Source organism: Podarcis raffonei, chromosome 5 (assembly GCF_027172205.1).
Source record: "Podarcis raffonei isolate rPodRaf1 chromosome 5, rPodRaf1.pri, whole genome shotgun sequence".
Lineage (NCBI taxonomy): Eukaryota > Metazoa > Chordata > Lepidosauria > Squamata > Lacertidae > Podarcis > Podarcis raffonei.
Window position 1 is genome coordinate 77,245,784 of NC_070606.1, and position 19,004 is coordinate 77,264,787.

The 19,004-nt window shown below is 42.4% G+C and overlaps 1 protein-coding gene across 3 annotated transcripts; it reads left to right on the plus strand.

Annotated features, from left to right (window-relative positions):
• The first annotated feature begins 39 nt into the window (after nucleotides 1–39).
• Nucleotides 40–18,667, plus strand: LOC128414642 (mast cell carboxypeptidase A-like). Of its 3 annotated transcripts, none has more exons than XM_053390237.1 (12): nucleotides 40–124; nucleotides 4,948–5,132; nucleotides 5,405–5,480; nucleotides 8,729–8,853; nucleotides 9,667–9,763; nucleotides 10,635–10,736; nucleotides 11,310–11,411; nucleotides 12,207–12,317; nucleotides 15,329–15,419; nucleotides 15,793–15,995; nucleotides 17,076–17,160; nucleotides 18,411–18,667. In XM_053390237.1, exons 2-12 carry the CDS (start codon nucleotides 5,062–5,064, stop codon nucleotides 18,596–18,598), a joined length of 1,251 nt encoding a protein of 416 aa, XP_053246212.1. In that variant the 5' UTR covers nucleotides 40–124; nucleotides 4,948–5,061; the 3' UTR covers nucleotides 18,599–18,667. The 3 variants fall into 3 exon arrangements, with proteins under 3 accessions (XP_053246212.1, XP_053246213.1, XP_053246211.1); XM_053390238.1 differs by having other exon boundaries at nucleotides 55–95; XM_053390236.1 differs by lacking the exon at nucleotides 40–124 and adding an exon at nucleotides 2,174–2,430.
• Nucleotides 18,668–19,004: the final 337 nt, after the last annotated feature.

Sequence of the window (19,004 nt, forward strand, 5' to 3'; positions counted from 1 at the left end):
GTGTGGGAGGCTTTGTGTGAGAGTTTTGGCTTTGTGCTGCTCCCTAGAGCTATGGACTTCCCTGGAACACTAATGAGGAAGCAAGATCTGTTGGGGTATTAATGCTGTGAGCTCCTATACTCAGGTTGTATATCTGTGTAGATAGGTATTGCGTCCCCAGTTAATTCAAGCATATGGATCTAATTTTCACCACTATGACCACTTTTGCTCTCCATGAAATTTAAAATAAAAGTCCTCAAAAAATCTGTGTTTTTGGTAACCTCTTGCAGATACTGTACAATTTGTACAAAGAATGGCTGGATCTAGACACATCAAAAAAGTGTTTCAGAAAAAAACATGTTGTAAACTTCATAATGGGAAATCACGTTGGCGAAAGACAGGACTCCACAGTGCCATCTGGTGTCATAATAATAATAATAATAATAACAACAATAATAATTTATTATTTCTACCCTGTCCATCTGACTGGGTTTCCCCAGCCACTCTGGGCAGCTCCCAACAGAATATTAAGGTAAAGGAACCCCTGACCATTAGGTCCAGTCGTGACCAACTCTGGGGTTGCGGTGCTCATCTCACTTTACTGGCCGAGGGATCCGGCGTTTGTCCACAGACAGCTTCCGGGTCATGTGGCCAGCATGACCAAGCTGCTTCTGGCGAACCAGAGCAGCGCACGGAAACAACGTTTACCTTCCCGCTGGAGCGGTACCTATTTATCTACTTGTACTTTGATGTGCTTTCAAACTGCTAGGTTGGCAGGAGCAGGGACCGAGCAACGGGAGCTCACCCCGTATGGGGATTCGAACCGCCGACCTTCTGATCTGCAAGTCCTAGGCTCTGTGGTTTAACCCACAGCACCACCCGCGTCACAATAAAACATCAAACATTTAAAACTTCCCTAAACAGGGCTGCCTTCAGATGTCTTCTGAAAGTCAGATAGTTGTTTATTTCCTTGACATCCGTTGGGAGGGCATTCCACAGGGCAGGCACCACTACCAAGAAGGCACTCGGCCTGGTTCCCTGTAACCTCACTTCTCGCAGTGAGGGAACCACCAGAAGGCCCTCAGAAGTGGACCTCATTGAACGATGGGGGTGGAGATGCTCCTTCGGATATATAGATATATCAGTGTTTATAACGCATGTAAAGTGCTTTTTCTTTACTAATGTAGCTGAATCCAATGTCAGCCAAGGAGAGAGCTGAATTGGCAAGTGACTACTTGCCAAATGATATTGGCAACTACATAGCCACTTAATAAGATGGTCATTTTGTAACTTCCTGGCAAGTACTTCCCCAGGTTTCTGATTTACTGTGGAAGTGTGGTGGGATTTTCCTCACCATTTGGCTGGGTGATACAGACCACAAGCCTACAAAATGGTTTTGCTCACTTGATAAATTACTGTTTGCCCATGTGGCTCATCGGAAGTGGAAACAAATCTGCATGTATTGCTGCACTGTAGTTACTACGAGGATCTACGCCTGACCTTTATTGCCCCAGTTCTACAAAAGCTTAAAAATGAACCAGAACTCCAACGTATGAGAGCCTTGGTAGAAGATAAGGTTCCTGAAATTACGATCAATGTTGCCAAATTCTGTGTAGCCGCTATTAGGCGCAGGAAACAAGAGCTTTCCAATGCCAATATGCAGGCGAAGGCAAATGCTTAATTTTATTTATGCTGTCTAATTTTAAATTGCTGTTATGGCCTAATCTGTATTGAAATTGTCCTTTGTTTTTTCCGGTGTTATGCTTTGCTGACTAGCTGTACGAGTTAATCTGGTCTGTGACCGTTTTTAATAAATTTGAATTTGGCAATTTGACTGTCCATCTATATATTCAGCTAGCTGTTGGAGCTTCTTGAGGATGAGCAATGGATGACCACTTAGAATGTTGCTTAGGCATTCCTCAGTTGCTATGACACCCAGGTATCTGTGTACCAATTTAAAGAGAAATTGCCTTTTCACATTCTTCCTGCACAGAGCAAAATCTTTCACATTAAAAATCCAAAGAGAATTAATTTCCTGATGGGATTTAACATATCTCAGGCTGGGATGGAGACAACTCAGAACAAAGTATGAGGGTTCTTGGGCTGCACTGTTCCTCTCATTCTTATCTCATCTTCCTGGGAGATTTGTTTCATTCATTCTCATTCTTATCTCGTCTTCCTGGGAGATTGTGAAGATAGCTAAAGGGGAGAAACGTGAGATAAGTGAGCCACAGGGCATCTGCTCAGATCCACAAAAAAGAGATTCCTCTTTGCAGGATGTTTAACTGATAGGGTTGAGCCTGTGCCTAATGACTGGAGGAAAGCAACACAAGTAGGAAGAGAAAAGAGAAAGACAGAAAATATAAACAAGAGATTTGAACCATCCTCATTCTCATAGGATGCAGTCAAACATCATCTTTATCACATCATCATAGCAAAACTGTGGTAAATGTAAGTAATCATGCCTATTTTAGGTGGATGTTGGATATCGAGAGTATGGCTACAAATCCTTAATTGTTTGATTGGTTAGATTAAGCGATTGTTAAAACCTCTTGATCCACTAGTCCAATATGGCAACCAGGCACAGTTCAAGGCCCTGCTTTTTAGCACTTAAAGCCCCAAACAACTTGAGACCAAGGTACCTAAGGGATTGCCTTGCCCACTATATCACTGCCAAGCAGCTGTGCTCTTCAGATGGGGCACTACTGAGAGCAGCTTTTGATCCTGAGGTTCACTTAGCCTGTCCTAGAAACCAGACTTTTAGAATTGCAGATTCAGCTCTCAGTTACTACCCGAAATCAGACACCTCCCTAGCCTGATGGTGTTTAGGCACCTGGTGATGTTTAGGCACCTACGGAAAACATTTTGATTTAGGAAAGCTTTCCCTGAGGTGTAATTCAAGACATTTGTGGAATTTCCGTTTATATTTGAGGAAATGGTTTTACTGCTTTTAGAATTTGTATAGATGGCTTTATTGTTTTAGAGTATTCTTTATTTTATTTTGTTGTTCTTGGAGCTTGTGTTGCTGCATTTTGTTCCGTTTTTACTGTGAACACCAGTTCCAATGGCTTTATGTCATGGAGTAGACTATAGAGTTGGTTAATAAAATAAATAAGTGAATCTTTAAAAGAGCTCACCAGTAGCCAGGCAAGGTCTTTAAAAATGTTTTTTATTATTTTTTAAGTCAATGTCATTTTTTTAAACACACACACACCTGTGCCATTCTGCCAGTGCAGAACTTCCCTTTCCCCTAGCTGAAAGTGCCCCCAAAGGAAAGCCCTAAACTGGCCTGGGATCTATTAGATCCTAAGCCAGCCCCATTGCTGTCACATGACTGCATTCAGGCCAATTAGGGGCAGTTCTTACTTTAAAAACACACTCAATTCATTTAAACATAGTGCATTGGAACTACAGGTGGGTGCACCATCACCCCAAAAAAATAGAAAATGCATAATCAAAAGAGCATTTTTTAAAACAATCTAGGGTTGCTACTTTCTGGCTTTCCTTTGATTTCTTCCGAATTCGTCCTACATGCCATATGTCTGGGTTTTCCCCGACATTTTGCCAGTTCAGTGAAACTCCACCCAGACCCCATTTTGCTGAGTGATTCCCAGATGTATGGCAGCCCTAAAGAAATCATAAATTTGCTAATGTGTATGTATAGATACACATTTAGAAATAAATACTATCATTTATACAGAAATAGTGAGGAAGGTTGTAAGCAGGTGCCCTGTATACCTGCTCAGCATGCTATCCAAGTGTTAACCAGACTTGGACCAGACAGCCTTTCAAATAGAAGACCACCCCACTTTAAAGTAGGACAAGTGGAGCCCTTTGAAGGGGAAAGTTGTAATAGATGAAAGAAGAGTAGTTTCTGCAGTAACAACAAACCGTTTGGAGAAAGTGTCAGTTAGAAAGTACAGTATATTGATAAGTGGCTGATAACAACAGCAAAAAAGCCGAAGGAACAGATAGGGAGATATTTGACTCTGTGGGCAACAAAGGAAATGAGACTAAACTAAAGATAAAACCTAATCTTGAATGTACCTAAAATGAAAAGATCACCATAGGGTCCAACTCCTTGACATGCCTGGAGGCTGCCCCCCAGTGAACAAAAGGCAAAACAGCAAAGAAGAATTGCTTGCTTTAGGGCTTTTGTCCTGAAAAATTGCATTCCTGAGGAAGGTACCACTAAAATCCAAATTGAATGAGGGCCCAGGGGATATCGTGGGAAGCAGGAGAGAGGCAATGAAATAGGAACCTGGGGGTTCACGAGGACCATGCAGAATTTGACCACCCATCTGCTCTTGGTTGAAGAGGAAGAAGATGCAACATTGATTTTAAAAAACCTGTAATTAAACATTAGGCCTGCTCCCAAAATAACCCAGGGCTGGGTTGGTGGAACCTAGGTTGACCCAGGGAAGGTTGGTCTGAGAATTGGCCCTGAGATTGAGGCCAAAGGGCAGATCAGAGGGCTGTGCACACTGCTAGCTAGTGCTCCCTGTCTGCATCTCAGTCTTTCCCTTCGAACCCAGCATTATTTGACTCTGCCTGTCGTTGGCTATGACTCAACCTATTGTTGGTCTCCCAGCCTTCCCTCCTTCCAGTCTCAATGGACACCAGCTACCACTGAATAAAACCCTCCTTCTGGTTGCCATTCAGGAGATCATCCTGAATGGCTGCCCAGGTTGATGTAAGTGTAGGCGTTCCTTAGTGTACAGACTGAGAAGACTCTCAAAAATCAGTAGGGCTTCTCCTGAATATCACAAACCCTTATCTAAGCCAATGGAATTAAAATATACCCCTGGATTCCACAATAGGTTTTTTCCACCCATTCAAATTATGTACAGAAACATTACAATTGGATGTAGTATCTCATGTTGATCACAAAAGTTTCCAGGAGGGTCACTCCCCCAATTAATCTGAAGGCACTAACAGGAGTTGTACTTGCATTAACTACAAACATAGGCATAACAACAGAAACCTCATATCATCCCATGAATGCCCCTGAGGAAGTCAGCTGATCTCACCAAGCAGAGGAATAAATATGACAGGCATTGATTGCTGCAGAGGAAAGGAAACATGAAGTCCCTGTTGGCTTTGGGCTTGATTGCCACTGCTTTTGCTATCACTTGTCCTCGGCGTTTTGACAGGTATTTATCATTTATTTATTTATACCGTTCAATTTATAAACGGCTTGATTGCAAAAAGCAAAAAAAAAACGTTTACAGAAACGTAAAATAAAATAATGACATCATTTAAAACAACTTTAAAACAACTATTTGAAACTTTCAAGAAATAAAATCAATCGGAATCTAAAACCAGATTAAAAGACATGTCAACGTTCTACATGTCTGGACGAAAGCAGAAGTTCTTTCAATTAATCCTGACATGCTACTCACTCCTTGACTTTTATGTCCTGCAGTGCAAAGGTGTTCCGTGTGAAGCCGCAGAATGAAAAGCAAGTGAGCTTCTTGAAATCCTTGGCAAGCAAAATACCGGTAAGATATTTTTACAGCTTGGATTCCCTCCCCCCACAATCCACCACCCTTTGCGTTTAGTGTTGGATTGTTGAATATCTTGTAAGAATCAGCAAGGCTGTTGTTGTTGTTAAGAAAAAGAAAATCAACCTTGGGCGGTATTCAAATCATGCATCCTTTCAGTTCAAGGATTTCCACTTGTGCAATGGGATTTTCTTCCCCCTCTGCTCTTCCTGCATGTGCCCCATGCGCTCCCCAAATCTATTCCAGTTGCTGAAGAAGCAAAGTCTGTGGCTTAGCTATGCACTGTATGGTACTTTCTGTTGTTGGTTGTAAAGCTCCTACCATCCATCTTCATTAGATGACTCCAGATTCTAGTATTATGAGAGAAGGAGAAGTTATTCTCCCTATACACTTAATTTTACCACACCCCTCCTTGTTCACCTTTTTGCACCCCCAAACCTTGTAGTCTTTCTTGATAGGAGAATGTGTCCAACCCCCTTGATCGTTTTGGTTGCTCTTCTTTGCAACTTTTCCAGATTTTGTTGTGGTGTGGTAAAGTCTCTGGGGTTGCACCAGAGAGACATCTGTCTGGCTGTGTCTGTGAAGGAGACAAGAGAGGCCACCAAACACTCACAAGACATAGCATGAATTCCTCAAAAGGCCTGTGCATTAGGGATGGGGGAGCAATTCAGTTCAGTCTGCATTTTAACGTGAACAGAACAAGATGCAGATCCAAAACCTGGGTATCCTTTGAAATTTGCATGTCTCCCAGTTTTGCACTGCTGCTCACCAACAAAAACTGTGTACTAAATATACAGTGGTACCTCGGGTTACATACGCTTCAGGTTACAGACTCCGCTAACCCAGGAATAATACCTCAGGTTAAGAACTTTGCTTCAGGATGAGAACAGAAATCGCGTGGCGGCAGGAGGAGGCCCCATTAGCTAAAGTGGTACCTCAGGCTAAGAACAGTGTCAGATTAAGAACGGACCTCCAGAACAAATTAAGTTCTTAACCCGAGGTAGCACTGTATTAAAGAAAGTGTGCATATATATGCATCTATTGGTGAAAATAACATGCAAAAATGGATTATATTAGCTGTAATGGGAAAAGGTGTTGCTCATGCGTAAAACTCCAAACTGCCTCCAAGCAGGTTATATAGCTCAAACTTCCCTGGTTTGACAGCGCCTCGCAAATGCCACTGTCTTAATCACTGCTAGAATCCGTCAGTGGGCGTTTACTGAACTTCTTCCAACATAAGAATTCCTTGACCCCCAGTCTCCGCCTAGCTTCTCTGCGCGGAAGCCTTCTGCGCAGAGTAGGCGTGCCAAGCGGAGGTCCTGCGCTCTCCCCACTGGTCTCACTGGCAGAGTCTCGGAGCCTTCCCTCCGAAGTACTCTCAGCCTCCCCTTTCTTCCTGGTGTCACCTTGGTTTCCTTCCCCAGCGGAAGCTCTCCCTCTCTCCTTGCTGGTTCCCTCCCCTGCATCCTCGGAGCGTCTTCCCTCTCCGTTGATCTCCGATGTCAGTTCCCTGACATTAGGCAAGAATTGTATACAAAAAACCTGTATATTAAAAGAAATGCAGGCCCAAATGGTGGCGGTTTTTTAAAAAAAAAATGCAAAGTGATGCAAAAATGTGGCAAAATGAATTTAAGATTGAAAAATTAGAAATCGAGAGAGCCCCAGACTGACAGATTCATCCCTACTATACATAGAGCTCTCTCCATGTACATCCTCATGATCCTAGGATCCTGATCAAACTTTGAGGAATCCTGCAAAAGCTACAGCCCTCAGACATGTGAACAAAGCTTACACTTCTACATGCATAGGGAACTACCATCATCCAAGTATGTGGAAAACAGTAGAGGAGTGGAACCTCACACCTGATCCTCCTCAAATATACACACATGCACATTTGGTCCAGACTCTGAAAACAAGTGACTAGGGATCTGGTTTTCTTCTCTTCACATTCCTCTTGAAAGGGTAAAGAGTAATGTTGTCAGTCTCCAAAAAAGGCATTAATTTACTGCAAAGGCCTTAACACCCATTTTGAAGGCATTAACTTTTCATACAAAAATTTCTCAAAACAGATTCAGAGTTCACCATATCTTTGAGGAGACCGCAGGAGAGAAATGGCCCACACTTGCAAAGCTATTCAACACATATAGTGGTAAAATAGCTGTTTGTTGACTTTAGGCCAATTTGCTGCACTAGTCTTACCTCTGGCCCAAAGTGCTTTGCTAGACAAATGTAAACATGTCTTAAAAGCCTTGACATTTTAATAGGACTTTCTTCAAAAATGTTGTATGATTTCAATGTTTTTGTTCCCTTGCAACTCAAGGCCTTTAAACATGCTTTGCCAGTTGTGAGCCAAATAAGAACAAAAAAACACCCCAAACATATAATCACCCTTGTCGAATGATGTGAGGTAAGAATATTCTCCAAAGAATATTCTCTGCTAGAAAATTCTCTGGAGAATATTCTCCACAAATGTAAATTCTATGTCGTCTACACAGCTGCTTTAAATGTACACACCTCATTAATCGAGAATATTCTCGAGAATATTCTCCAAAAGATTATTCTCAAGAATTGGTCCATGGGGTCACAAAGAGTCGGACACGACTAAACGACTAAACAACAACAACAACCCTAGTCTAACCTCATCACTAGATGACATTTCCCTCCATCCCTTCCCTACCAAGGGATTATTTTGAGGCTCAGCCCTAGCACACAGGTTTTCAATACTAGTTTTTCAATCCAAGAAAACACAGGCTGGCATATAAATTTGTTTTGATGGGTCTTCCTTGTAAATGCAAAATGAATCTTTTAGCTGCAGCCTGTGCTTTTTCCAGACACTGTTCCTCTGTGGTTTTAATTCTCTGAGAGAAGATTGTCCTATTGTGTAGGATAGTACTTTCCTTTGGGAACATAATGGCACTTCTCCTCTGCAGCAGATTGGAGAAACTATTAAACTCCAGCTTCAGGTGGAACCACTGTCCAAACCCTTTGGTAATGTGGCAATGGATGGACCCAGAAAGAGCAGGTATTCCTGCAGCAGTAACAGTAATCTAAATTAGAAAATTTAAAGTTATTCTAGAATTTGGCTACAAATAAAAGATTTCTGATCTTTCAGGTCCATCAAACAAGCTTAATATGGCCAGTTTTTAAGATGCTGGGGCATTTTACTTTGCAAAGCTAGAGATTTTTAAAAAAACTACATCCATGTTGACTTCCGTCTTGACTCCTTGACATTTCTTCCTGTGCAGATTGACTTTTGGTATCCAGACTCGGCATCGCATATAGTCAACCAGATGGAAGTGAATTTCCTTGTCCGTGCTGAACAGTCCAATACTACCAAGACTCTCCTGGAGCAGAACGGCCTACATTATGAGTGGGTGATCCTTAAATATTTGTTACATCTGGCTGCTAGCCATTTGGAAAACTGTGTAGATTCTAGCAGGCTCTTCTTATGTTCTTAAGAGCCAATGGAGTATCTATGGCACAAATAGTCAACAGTAGTTTTATCCATGCAGAGATAATGGTGGGATCATCTGTGTACATATCCACACTGCACACTTAAACTGGTTTAATGTTCATTCTCAGGGGATCCTTGACACTCTAGGTACTGAGGAATCTCCACCAAGTCACAATTCCCAGGGTTTTTTTAACACTTAAAGTGACATTTAAGTTATATAAGTATGCAGTTGTCCTAATATGTCCTTGGAGTTCTCATTTATGAGTAGAATTTGACCCACAGGTGATGCAATGCATTTTTCTTCTTCTTCCTTAATTAGTTAATGAATCATAGCCCCAAGACAGCAGATGTTCTTAGTTTCATTCTGCTGTTAGAAAAGCTTCATTGCTGCTTGTATCAGATAAACCAGGCATGTCCAACTTTCAAGAGACTGAGATCAAAATTGTGGAGCTGAGATATACCATCACCATATTGGATGAACCATGTGCTTTAACAGACCTGGTCCAGCTAAAGTCAATTGTGACTAAAATGACATTGAAACCAACGTAGAAAGTTTGTCACACATCATTCTCAATGGAATGGGAGTCATGACCAACTTTTAGCCAAAATGAGCCCCATCATTTTTATATTAAAAGGTGTACAAGTCGTACGATGCATAAAACTTACATATTGAATTGATCCTGTGCATGACAGGACATGATTTTGTTTGTGGTGTTTTGTATCATGCAGGATTTTATTTCAAAACCTGCAAGAAGAGATTGACAAGCAACTTGAAAGGAATTCTCCCGCCAGCTACAGTTACACGAAATATAATGAATGGCACAAGGTACAGGATACATTTGATGACCTTAAAGGGAAGTATTCTCAGTAGTCAGAAGTAGCACTGGTTTCACTCAGATAGGACTGGGGACACAGCTACATTAGGAAAGAAAAAGAAAAAAGAAAAAACCAGCGCTTTGATTGCATTATAAACATGCAACACCAGATGGTGCTGGAGAGCAAAAACAATTCTTTGCTATTTTACATAGCTTTTTTTGTTATAATGATTTAATTTCTGATTTATAGCGGGGGGGGGGTGTGGTTTCTGTATGTAGCTGCACCCCTGGTCTTATTTTGTGTTGTACTTGGGTATTAGCATAATCATCATCACCATTCCATGTACAGTAGTACCTCGGGTTAAGTACTTAATTCGTTCCGGAGGTCCGTTCTTAACCTGAAACGGTTCTTAACCTGAAGCACCACTTTAGCTAATGGGGCCTCCTGCAGCCGCCGCACCGCTGGAGCATGATTTCTGTTCTCATCCTGAGGCAAAGTTCTTAACCTGAAGCACTATTTCTGGGTTAACGGAGTCTGTAACCTGAAGTGTATGTAACCTGAAGCGTATGTAACCCAAGGTACCACTGTATATCCTGCCATTCATCAAGTAATCTCAAGGCAGGTTACATAAAAACAGCAATAAAAACCAAACTGTATATCAAATACAAAATATAAAACAACTAAAAATTAACAGTTGATGAACAAGTAACTCATAAAGGACCTGAGGTTCAGACACCCCTGTGTGAGACCACTGCTACTGTCCGTCCATATTTTAGTCATCTGGTGTCACAAACTTCAGTTCCAATTAAAAAGGAATCATCTGTGCATCACTAGCATTTAGTCTGCTGCTAGCTGAACAATTTATATTTTATTTTATTCAGATTTCTGCTTGGACTGCCAGAATTGCAGAAAAGAACCCAAAGTTCATTTCCCGCCTTCAGATTGGAAAAACTTTTGAAAATCGGCCAATGTACATCCTTCAGGTATGACGCTCTTTCCAGAGCAATATTCAAAGAACGGGAAAGATACTCAAGAGCAGGGGTGAGGAATCTTCAGCCCTCCAAATGTTTCTGGACTACATCTCCTATCCACCCCAGCCAGCATGGTGAATAGTCAAGACTGATGGGACTTGTAGTCCAACAACATCTGGAGGGACAAAGATTCCCCAACCTTCCTCCAGCATATCCTATTACTTTAATGAGAAAAACAAAAAGACTTGTATCCAAATCCTATGCAAGGCTATGACCCAGGTTTTACAGGGCTCAGCTGGGCTTATTTTTTGATGAAGAGGAAGTGCTTGTAAGATTGTATCCCTGGAAGCTATAAAGGTTTGCTACACAATTGCAGCATTGCTTAAAAGTGAAAATCCATTTCTGAAAGGTTCTCACAAAGGAACTGACACATCTGCGTAGTTTTACACACACACACACACACACACACAGAGAGAGAGAGAGAGAGAGAGAGAGAGAGAGAGAGAGAGAGAGAGAGAGAGAGAGAGAGAGATGTACCAGCAGCTTACAAATTGTTCCTAACCACAGAAAATGTTTCAAAAGCAGGTTGGGAAACAAAAGGACAGCAAAAAGGCTATCTTCATGGACTGTGGAATTCATGCAAGAGAGTGGATTTCACCTGCATTTTGCCAGTGGTTTGTGAAAGAGGTTAGTTAACCATCAGTCCTATTTACCTGCAATGTCTTAGCGGCTGAACCTCAGAAAGTTTCCTTTACTATGCAACACCTCCCAACAGTGATAATCAATTCCAGTCTTACCAATATCACAGCAGGAGAAACAAGAGGGGGGGGGAATCAAAGGCTCCTTTCTGCCAGCAAACAAATTGTGAATGTGCTCCAGTCTGGTTTAACAAAACATGGCGCAGGCCACTTCCAGACTGTCACTATTTTGCAGGTGAGATTCAATCACATATCAGCAAATTTAGGCTGTGCAATTAAAGTGGACTTGGCATTCTTGTGCAACAAGCCCCCAACCCCTACAAAATCAGACTTTTTATAGTAAGCATAGTGGTGGGAAGACTGCATTGCAAAGTGCGGGACAACTATTGCTAAAAGTTATTGCTTTGCAAACCAAGTGAAATGAAGACCCAATAAATAGCAAATATTGCATATTCTTTCCAGAACTTTGTGCAAACAAATCAGGATAAATGGTCAATAAACAGGTGATCTGGAAACCATCATAGATACGAAGTTGACTCTTTGCCTTTGGGATTGTTCTAGAAAAGTGATCCGCGATGATTAGGATGAAGATTAGCTTCTGCAGAGAATCTGTTGTCATGCAGTATGATGAACTGCAGAGACAATCCTATGTGCACTTATCTGGGAGTTAGGCCCACTGTGGAGAGTGAGACTTACTCCTGAGTAAGTACACATAGAACTGCATTGTAATTTGCTTTTAATCCTTGAGTAAAAGTGACTTCTAAACCCTTGAATGTATCACCAGGCCATCAGGACTTACGGAAAGGACAAGGTTATGACAAATCTGCTGGACAACATGCATTTCTACATCCTTCCCGTACTCAACATAGATGGCTATATCTGGAGTTGGACTTCGGTATAGTACACATCTTCCTGCTTGCAAAAGCTACTTTTAACAACTTAAATCTTCATCTGTGATTTTAAAGGGCAAAAGCTCTGGATTGATGTACAATGAAAGTGGGATATTTGTGTGCTCTTGTGGGTTGGTAGAGTGAAAATGGTTTGAGGAGGGCAAACAAGATGAAGTCCATACCTGCTCAAGACCAACTGCCCTAATTCTGGCCTCATGTGCCCTAGACATTCAAAGCAATATCATACCACCTTGAACTGTCATGATTCCCCCCCCCCCAAAGAATGAAGGGAACTGTAGTTTGTTAAGGGGGCTGAGAGTTGTCAGGAGACCCTGATTTCCCTCACTGAGTTGCAATTCCAATAGGGATCTGGTAAGAAACAGGATTGTTATACCCCCCCGGGGGGTGGTATGCTAACAACTCCCAGCACCCAAACTATAGTTCTCATAATTCTGTATAGTGAAGATAGACCCCCTAAGGTAAGGTTACCAGATGTCCCCATTTCCTGGGGATAGTTCCCGGATTTACAAATCAGTCCCCATACAAAATCCATGGAAGTTGAAAAGTGTCCCCGGATTCATTGAAAAAAATCTTTTAACCTTACCTAAGGGCACAAAGATCTGTAGCTCCTTTTCAAGGTCAGTTTACTGCTCATGAGCTCCAGGTGGCTACTACTACTACTACTACTAATAATAATAATAATAATAATAATAATAATTTATTATACCCCGCCCATCTGGCTGGGCTTCCCCAGCCACTCTGGGCGGTTTCCAAAAAAATATTAAAATACTGTAATACATCAAACATTAAAAGCTTCCCTAAACAGGGCTGCCTTCAGATGTCTTCTAAAAGTCTGGTAGTTCTTGTTCTCTTTGACATCTGGTGGGAGGGCGTTCCACAAGGAGGGCGCCACTACCAAGAAGGCCCTCTGCCTGGTTCCCTGTAACTTAGCTTCTCGCAGTGAGGGAACCACCAGAAGGCCCTCAGTGCTGGACCTCAGTGTCTGGGTAGAACAATGGGGGTGGAGACGCTCCTTCAGATATACTGGACCGAAGCCATTTAGGGCTTTAAAGGTCAGCACCAACACTTTGAATTGTGCTCGGAAACGTACTGGGAGCCAATGTAGGTCTTTCAAGACCGGTGTTATGTGGTCTCGGTGGCTGCTCCCAGTCACCAGTCTAGCTGCCGCGTTCTGGATTAGTTGTAGTTTCCGAGTCACCTTCAAAGGTAGCCCCATGTAGTAGTAGTCCAAGCAGGAGATAACCAGAGCATGCACCACACTGGCGAGGCAGTCCGCTGGCAGATAGGGTCTCAGCCTGTGTACCAGATGGAGCTGGTAAAGAGCTGCCCTGGACACAGATTTGACCTGTGCCTCCATGGACAGCTGTGAGTCCAAAATGACTCCCAGGCTGCACACCTGGTCCTTCAGAGGCACAGTTACCCCATTCAGGGCCAGGGAGTTCTTCACACCTGCCCGCCTCCTGTCCCCCCAAAACAGTACTTCTGTCCTGTCAGGATTCAACCTCAATCTGTTAGCCACCATCCATCCTCCAATCGCCTCCAGACATTCACACAGGACCTTCACCGCCTTCACTGGTTCTGATTTGAAAGAGAGGTAGAGCTGGGTATCATCTGCATACTAATGAACACCCAGCCCAAACCCCCTGATGATCTCTCCCAGCAGCTGCATGTAGATGTTGAAAAGCATGGGGGAGAGGACAGAACCCTGAGGCAACCGACAAGTGAGAGCCCAGGGTTCTGAACACCCAATCAGTTAGCAGATTTTGAGCAAATCAGGAATCCAGACAGGCAGTAATGAAGAAGCAACCATAACATAGAGTTACTGAGGGTTAAACAAGGAACTGGCCTACCTCCGTCCTCCACTCTGCTTCAGATATTATGAATTCCATACAGAGATCAGCCAAACCTCGGTCTGTTTCTCTGCATGTACCAACCAGACTCTGATAGGTTGCTTCTTCCTAGCATATGCATCTCATTTGCTTGATCATGTGTGATCGTCGCATGAAATGATGCACACCTCGCCTTCATGCTGTGGCTTACCTACACTAAAATGCCTTCTTTGTAGGAAATTCATAACAATTGGAGTAGTGAAGAAATGGGTTTCCCAAATCTAAAACCTGACTGTGCAGTCAGTATGAAACGGGCCCCCAAATCCCCATTTTTCCTTCTCCAACACTTGAGCAAATGTGTAATAGGAACCCAGCTGTATAAACAAAGCTCTCTCCTTTATCAGTCCATGACGCTTAATGGATGGCCTTATCAGTTCCGAAGTGGAGACGGGATGGCAGAGCTGGGGCTTATCTTATCTTGTGGGTTGTAAATATCCTGACACACTGACGCACAGACCTTGCAAGACACCCCCGCGCTCAGGGATGACGCCAGGAGTGCCCTTAGAGTTGGTGACCTTCTTACCCCAAGATAAGGAATACAGGAACAGGAAAAACCTTTTATGGTCAAGAGTACCGGAACAGGAACATCTGTTGGTCATGGATGTCAACTCACGTGTATAAGCTGACATGGCTGGATTCCTGGGGAGGGGGCATGGGGAACAAAAAAGGGTATATAAGCTGTGTGTAACTACTCCTTAAGTGCTCTTGCTGTGAACTGACCACGCAAGTGCCTTTCTGCTGCTCTGGAGAGCAGAAATAAATAACTCTTTCTCTGAATCCACCTCGGTGTCATTTGACTTCCTTTCTCCCTCCCGGGAGCAACGCAGACCCCACCAATCAGTAAAGTCTAATAAGGCTACAGTAGCACGTGCTCACATGAGGAGCCTGAGAGACAGAATTTACAGTGAGAGGATCATAATGTCAAACACAAATTCATTTAGTGCGTTATCTTTTATTGCATTGCCTTCCTAGTTTTAAATATGAAAGTCTTTGTTTTAACCATGGGGGCTTTGTGCTCAAAATCAATTCAATCTGTTGGTCATTTGTTAAGGGGTTGGGGGGATCCATATATCTGTCTGAAGTCCCTCAATTGTTTTGTCGACTAGGATCGCTGTTGGAGAAAGAATCGCTCTAATGTAACCAGCAATAAATGTATTGGTGTTGACCTCAACAGAAACTTTGATGCTGCATGGGGCAGTAAGTATTCTTTCTTTTTTAAAACACACACACTTGCAACTAAACCTTTGAAATTTTTTGAATATAACAATGAAGCCACACTATGTGGACATTACTTCCTCCCCTCTCAATTTAATATTTTGGTTTCCAAGACATCTTGGCATTGGCAAAAAAAAAAAAAAAAGAAAGAAAGGGGTATTTTGTACAGCAAATATAAATTAACATGACATCCTTCTTAGCTTTGTTAAATTAGTTCCGTTAAATCAAATAAACATGCTACATCAATTCTTCATCCATTTTGGACTGGAGGAAAATTTCCAATTCAAACACTTTCAGGAAAACCGATATTGACCTTCTGTAGCTAATTAAAAGTAAGTCTTCTTTTCACCAACAGCTGTGGATGCTTCCAAAGATCCTTGTACTGAAAATTTTTGTGGACCGTCAGCAGAGTCGGAACCAGAAACGAAAGCAGTTGCAGCATTCATCCGCAGCCATCTTTCTTCAATCAAAGCCTATCTGTCAATTCATTCCTACTCTCAGATGATATTGTTCCCTTATGGCTATACTTTGAACAAGGCACCCAACCACGACGAACTGGTAATATCTTCTCTAATCTGGCACTCTCCAGAAGTTTTGGACAGCCTTAGTATGACTGAGTTGATGGGAATTATAGTTCAAAAATATCTAAAAGGCACCAGGGTGGGGGGTGGGGGGATCCATATTAGAGCAATGCCTGCATTAGGCCAACCAAATATGTCACAAAATAATGTTCAAGCTTCTGAGTTCTCTGCAACTATTGATTTAGATTGTAACTGAAGTAAGTTGGGGGTGGGATGAAGGAGGAAACTTTTGAAAAGCCCTAAACGGCCTCAGTCCAGTATACCTGAAGGAGCGTCTCCACCTCCATCGTTCTGCCCAGACACTGAGGTCCAGCACCGAGGGCCTTCTGGCGGTTCCCTCATTGCAAGAAGTGAGGTTACAGGGAACCAGACAGAGGGCCTTCTCAGTAGTGGCGCCCGCCCTGTGGAACGCCCTCCCATCAGATGTCAAAGAGATAAACAACTACCTGACATTCAGAAGACATCTGAAGGCAGCCCTGTTTAGGGAAGCTTTTAATGTTTAATAGGTTATTGTATTTCAGTGTTTTGTTGGAAGCCGCCCAGAGTGGCTGGGGAAACCCAGCCAGATGGGTGGGGTATAAATAAATTATTATTATTATTATTATTATTATTATTATTATTATTATTATTAAATGGTTCAGTTGGGTGTTCTGCATCTTTTGGATTGAACCTAAGGCTGTTGGGGGGGGCGGAGAGCACACAATGGTTGACCCTCCCAGGTTCCATCTTGAGACTATGGCAATGTTAAGATTACCATTAACTCTGGGTCTAGTGTGCTCCCACAGCTGGTGTTTGAAGCTGTGTGTGCATGACATTAGACCCACAATTCATATATATTCTATAGTTTATTGAGAAATACTGCTGTTTGATGTGCATTCCATCAAACCGGCTTCCATCAGATTTGAAGACATAAACCACATTCACTTTACAGTTATATGGGTTCATATGGGACAAATAAGAAAACACCAGCAATTTCTGCCCCCATTTCCATTTTTGTCAGAATATTCCACCACCACAAATGGCTTGTTTTGTTTTGTTTTGTTTTGTTTTAAACCAGAATGAACTCGCAAAGAAAGCTTCCCAAGCTATAGCCAGCCTGTATGGTAAAAAATACAAGTATGGGACATCAGCACTGACAATCTGTAAGTATTTGAAATACTTCATCTCTCTGTAAACATAACACATTCGGAATCGTTGTGCTTAGGACTGCAAGGGCTTCCTTCACTACACATGTGAAAGAAAAATAGAAACTGTGACATGCAGATGTAGTGTTGGAAAAAGTGCCACCTACAGAATTTCTTCCTGTCATGTGCCATAGGAGCCCCACCACCACACAAGGTTGTGTTCTCCTAACAACATCAGTGTAGAAAAGGCTTCCACCTATCAGTTCAGTTCTGGGCTCCTCTGTTCCTAATAAGAGCCTGGCTAAACCAGCCGGGGGATGATTCTGTTATACTGAAATTTTGCTCCTCTGAAATATACGGTACTCGGAGTCGAGTGTGAATTTCATGCTCTTTATTCAGCTCATAGTAGCAATGAATGAAGCTTTCCCCAAAACATCTAGCTATATATACATTATTTACACAATGGGCCCCACATGATTGGCTAATTCCAGGCTGCTCCTGTAGGCCAATTAGGCTGCGGTGTCACCTCCTCCAGAAGACTGATTGGCTGCTCCTGCAGGCCAATCAGGTCACTGATTCACTTCCACCTGGAGCTGGATTGGGTGGCTCCTGCAGACCAATCAGACAGCTGCATTCTGGATCCTATTGTTCTAGGATTCAGCTCAGTACATAACACCCTCACAAATAAGTAAGTTGCCCTGATCCCGGGCAGCCAAGGAGGGGGAGGCCTAGAGACCATTTTAGACGTGTGGAGAAAGGATACGTATAAATGGAGTATTCTAAGCTCTGTCCCTGACTGGCATGTTGGGTTATGAAGTAGAGGTGGAATAGAAAATCAATTCCATTTGCATTTTAATGTGAAACTACCGAATTCACTAGCCTTCACAATTTGCCCTTTTCCAGATTTTGCAAGACAGTTCTTCAACCTAGTAATGTTTACCAAAAAAAAAGGTGTCTATTAAGGCAAAGTGTGCATAAAATTGCAATACTTGTGAAAATAGCATACAAAAATGTGCAATATAAAGGCTTTATGTGTTGCAGTCCTCAAGTGTTGAGCATGCATGTGTGAATGGACCTTTGATCAAGGCTTAATTTGATTCTGTGCTCACCAGAGGTCATCCTCTAAACCTATTTTGAATGCCATTGAGAAGTCCTAAGAAACAAGATGAAATAATAAACAAGCAACAATAACATTTTCTTCTATTTTTTTCTTGCCGTGTGCTCTGTAACAGGCTAGCGGCAATTAATTTTGTTGTCCTGTTTTGCAGATCCTTCTTCTGGTTGTTCTGATGACTGGGCTTACAATCAGGGTATCAAATATTCCTTCACCTTTGAGCTTCGTGATAGGGGCAAATATGGGTTCTTCCTTCCTGAATCTGAGATCAAGCCAACTTGCCAAGAGATTATGCTGGCAGTCAAGTTGATGGCCAGTCATATCCTCAGCCGAACAATGTAATGAGGACTACTGCTTTATGGTGTATTGCAGAGCTTTGAAAAGTAATAAATCAGCACGTTTACAGACAAAGGATTCAGGGTGTCATTATTAGCCTTGGATAGGAGACCAGGGATCCCTGGGCTGGGGACAGCAAAATATCTAACTAAGCCTCTTCCGGGTTCAAGCATAGCAGCAGCTTCTTAGAAATCCACTAGTAAATCCCGCAATCAGCCTTCTTCTCTTACAAATTTAGGGAACAATTGGGCTGGCAAAGGAGGGCAGCAGAAATGTCTTCATTTGTATCATGTTTCTGAGACAGTGAAAATGTGTAGTGTCATCTACCTTCAGAGTCACATCAGAAAGCGTTAAGTTGTGGATTCCCTGGTCCTGAATGGGGTAACTGTGCCCCTGAAGGACCAGGTGCACA